Source organism: Hydractinia symbiolongicarpus, chromosome 1 (genome assembly GCF_029227915.1).
Source record: "Hydractinia symbiolongicarpus strain clone_291-10 chromosome 1, HSymV2.1, whole genome shotgun sequence".
Classification (NCBI taxonomy): domain Eukaryota; kingdom Metazoa; phylum Cnidaria; class Hydrozoa; order Anthoathecata; family Hydractiniidae; genus Hydractinia; species Hydractinia symbiolongicarpus.
The window spans coordinates 28,220,362-28,224,659 of NC_079875.1; the positions used below are offsets into that span (position 1 = coordinate 28,220,362).

The 4,298-nt window shown below is 38.0% G+C and overlaps 1 protein-coding gene across 1 annotated transcript; it reads left to right on the top strand.

The window, feature by feature from the left end:
* The first annotated feature begins 618 nt into the window (after nt 1-618).
* Nucleotides 619-1,964, top strand: LOC130629400 (uncharacterized). The gene is made up of 2 exons (XM_057442580.1): nt 619-1,544; nt 1,595-1,964. The coding sequence occupies exons 1-2, from the start codon at nt 619-621 to the stop codon at nt 1,962-1,964; spliced, it is 1,296 nt and encodes a 431-aa protein (XP_057298563.1).
* The last annotated feature ends 2,334 nt before the right edge of the window (nt 1,965-4,298 follow it).

Sequence of the window (4,298 nt, forward strand, 5' to 3'; positions counted from 1 at the left end):
CCGTAAAATTGATAAACGAGGCATTTAAAAGAGACAAGTGTCGCATATATTTGCAATCTTTCGTATTGATACAGGTTAATTGCACTTTAGGGACGGCAACCGCGTCTGAGGTTCTACATATTTTCGTCGAAAAATTGATAAACGAGGCATTTCAAAAATGACGAGTGTTATATATTGGCGATTTTTTGTATTAATACAAGATAATTGTAATTTAGGGACGACAACATCTCAGGTTCAATATATTGCAGTCGTAAAATTGGTAAACGAGCCATTTCAAAGTGACGAGTGTTATATATTTGCGATTTTTGCATTGATACAAGATAATTGTCATTTAGAGATGACAACCTCGTTTCAAGTTCTATATTGTAATGTCGTAAAGACATCGACGATGGAGAGGACTTGGGCAGAAGAAGAGGGACGATTTTGATGACACGAGAGTTATGATAGTGAATAGGGAGAAAGAGATAAACAGAGATATATTGTAAGCACGTGTTCTTATTTAACCTATTCTCCCGATATTAAACTGGCGACGAGGAGAAGGGAATAACAGACGAAGATTAAATTCGACAAGATTTAATTCTTATCTGTGAAGTAATTTTAAATTTTTATGCACTTGCGATGGCTGTTCGAAGTCTTAATCTGCCAACCTTTCCAGAGTTTTCCACAGAAGATGTGTCTACACTCAGTTCGCGCTGGAAGAAGTATAAACAAAGATTTGAACTTTTGTGTCACGCTATTGGTGTCACAGATGAGTCTCAAAAACTAGCTATGTTGTTGACCTACGTTGGAGATAGCACGTATGAAATATATGAAAATGTTAAGCCTGAACGCGAAGAAGATGTAACATATCCAAATGTCGTCGCGGCGTTAGAAAAACACTTCGAACCACAAGTAAATAAAAGTTACGAAACATATTTATTTCGCAATATGATACAGCAGGAAGATGAAACGATACATCAGTATTTTATACGATTAAAAGAACAAGCAGTAAAATGTGACTTTCACGATAAAAATTTTGAAATCAAAAGACAGATTGAACTTTCTACTACTAACAACAAGTTACGTTTATATAGCTTCAGAAATCCTGATAAAACCTTGGAAGAAATACTGGTGACAGGAAAGACTTTAGAAAGCACCATACAGCAAGCAGAAGTTCTTCAAAAAGCCCAGGCGAACGATACAGAGCGAATCAACGAATTGCGGTCGGTTTACACCGACCGCCGAGGTAAGCCACATTCTTTAAACCAACGAGGAATGAGTAAAAGAGGCCGACCTCAAAATGCCAAATTTTATCGTTGTGATGGACCATTTCCCCATCAAAACAGATGCCCTGCTGAAAACCAAATTTGTAACGCATGTGGAAACCAGGGCCACTTTTCAAAATGTTGTAGAACCAAAACATATCGACATCAAAACACCCGAGCACGTCTGGGGAGGGGATCCTTTTACCAATCAAGACAGCCCTTGAATAACGTTACTCATTCGCCGTTAAACGATTTTTCTGCTATGCAAAATACCCTTGAAGCTGAAAGTGATGATGAAATGTTATTTTCTATCCAAACTTTGTATGATTTGTGAATTCTCCATTCGATAGCACAGAAAACACAAGTAACAGTAACCACAGTTATAAGAATAGTAAGCAAAATTCTGATTTCCATACTGTTGTTAAATTAGAAGGAGGAAAAGTCAATTTTCTAGTCGATACAGGAGCTAGCATTAACATTCTCACATTGCGTACTTTCAATCAGTTAAACGAACGCCTTCCAAAAAAATTAAATCTACTCAAAACAAAAACAAGCGTCGTAACGTACGGAAGTGACACTTCAAATTTGACAGTTTTAGGACGCGTTAACCTCTTAGTAGAAACCACCTCTAAAATGATTAACGCGCCATTTTTCGTGATCGACACTTCCCATGAAAACCTATTATCAGGCCGAACAGCAGTTGATCTTGACGTCATTTAGATGAAGCAACAAGTTTTTTCTCGAAGCATGCAGCCAAACTACAAAGCACCTGATAAACTAAAATCAAAAGAAAACATTCCAACACACCTCCGCAGAGTTTTAGAAAGTTATAAAGATTCCGTGTTCAGTGAGAAAATCGGAAAACTGAAGGACTATCAAGTGCATCTTCACATAGATAACAACGTACCCCCAGTAGCGCAAAAAGAAAGACGCATACCTTTTGCTTTACGAAAGCGAGTCAATGCAGAAATCGCCAAAATGGAGAAAGCATGCATAATAGAAGATGTCACAAACGAAGCGACGCCATGGTTAAATCCGCTAGTTATTGTTCCCAAACCCGAGGAAGGAGTACGAATTTGTCTCGATATGAGAGAAGCAAACAAGGCTATTAACCGAACAAGATATTCAACCCCCACCGTAGGGGATTTAAAAATCAAGCTAAGTGGCTCAAAAGTATTTACCAAGTTAGACATGCGAAGTGCTTTTCATCAACTGGAATTATCCGAAGATTCACGACCTATCACCGCTTTCCAATCTGAAACTCGAATAAAACGTTACACCCGCCTGATTTTTGGCGTGAACTCCGTGTCGGAAGAAATGCAACATGTGCTTAGATCCTTAATAGCAGACATCAATGGAGTTGAAAATATTGCTGACGATTTATTTATATTCCCAAAATCTCAAGAAAAGCACGACGTTATTTTAAACAAGGTGTTAAAACGTTTCGAAGAGAAAGGACTCACATTGAACCTGGAAAAATGTGTATTCTGCAAAAGCAATTTAGAATTTTTTGGGCATATCTTCTCAGAAGAAGGTATGAAACCAAGCCCAAAGAAAATTGAAACCATTACAAACATGCCTCAACCCGAAGATGTCAAGTCACTTCGAAGCTTTTTAGGACTCACCAACTACATGCAAACATACATACTGGACTACAGTACAATAACTTATCCACTTAGACAATTGATCAAAGAGAAAGCCGAATGGAAAAGGACATCCGAATGTGAACATGCATTTGCTACTTTGAAAAGCGCTTTAAGTAGTGAATCCTGCTTAGCATATTTTGATGAAAACAAAGAGACATTTATGTTTACAGACGCTAGCCCATATGGTATATCCGCCGTATTGTTGCAGAAAAGCAAGGGTAAAGATCATGTTAAGGTTATATCTTATTCATCCAAATCCCTCACAGAAACTGAAATGAAATATGCACAAATCGAAAGAGAATGTTTAAGCATCGTTTACGGATGCGAAAAAAATCGCTTGTACTTAATCGGTAGAGAGTTCACCATATTCAACGACCATAAAGCATTATTCAATCTCTTAAATAACCCAAAATCCACGATGCCTCTGCGAATCGAGGGACTAACACTTCGACTTCAAGGTTACAACTTCACAATAAAACATGTAAAGAGTGCAGAAAACATATCAGATTACGCTAGCAGACACCCTCACACCTTCAGCGACGACAAAAAAGCAACGGTATAGAAGAATATGTAAACTTTACAGCCACATATGCGTGTCCAAAAGCGGTTACCCTAGACGATGTTAAAACACAAACTTCACAAGATAAAATATGTCAACATCTAGCCAGTATTATAGAAAAGAACAACTGGCACCTACTAGACAAACCGACTAACTACCCTGATTTAAGTAGCAAAGAACTAGACGAACTGAAGCATTACCGCAAGTTCAAACACGAACTCACCGTATCGAACAACAAAGACATTGTCTTAAAACAAAGACGCATTATCTTACCAAAATGCTACCATAACATTGCTGTTACATTAGCTCATCAAGGACACCAAGGTGTTCAGAAAACAAAAGAGTTACTCAGATCGAAAGTTTATTTTCAAGGAATAGACGATATGGTTGAAAAGAAAATTTCAAACTGCATTCCATGCCAAGCTGTTGCACCAACAAGAGCAGATACGCCTATCAGAATAATGGATATACCAGAACAAGTTTGGGAAACTTTGAACATTGATTTTTTTGGACCATTTCCCACAGGATACTACCTATTTGTCGTGATCGACCAAAGATCTAAGTTTCCAGAGGTGGAATTTCTCAAGAGTACCAAAGCTGAAACACTGATACCTTGTTTAGATAGAATGTTCAGCACATACGGTAATCCACGCAACGTTATCTCCTATAATGGCCCACCATTCAGCTTGCAGAAAATCAAATCTTACTTCAAACAAAGGGGGATAAAACACAGACGCATCACTCCACTATGGCCACAGGCAAACGCAGAATCAGAACGATTTATGCAACCGCTTAATAAAATAATGAGGACAGCTAAACTAGAACACAAGGATTGGAGGAAAGAAGTTT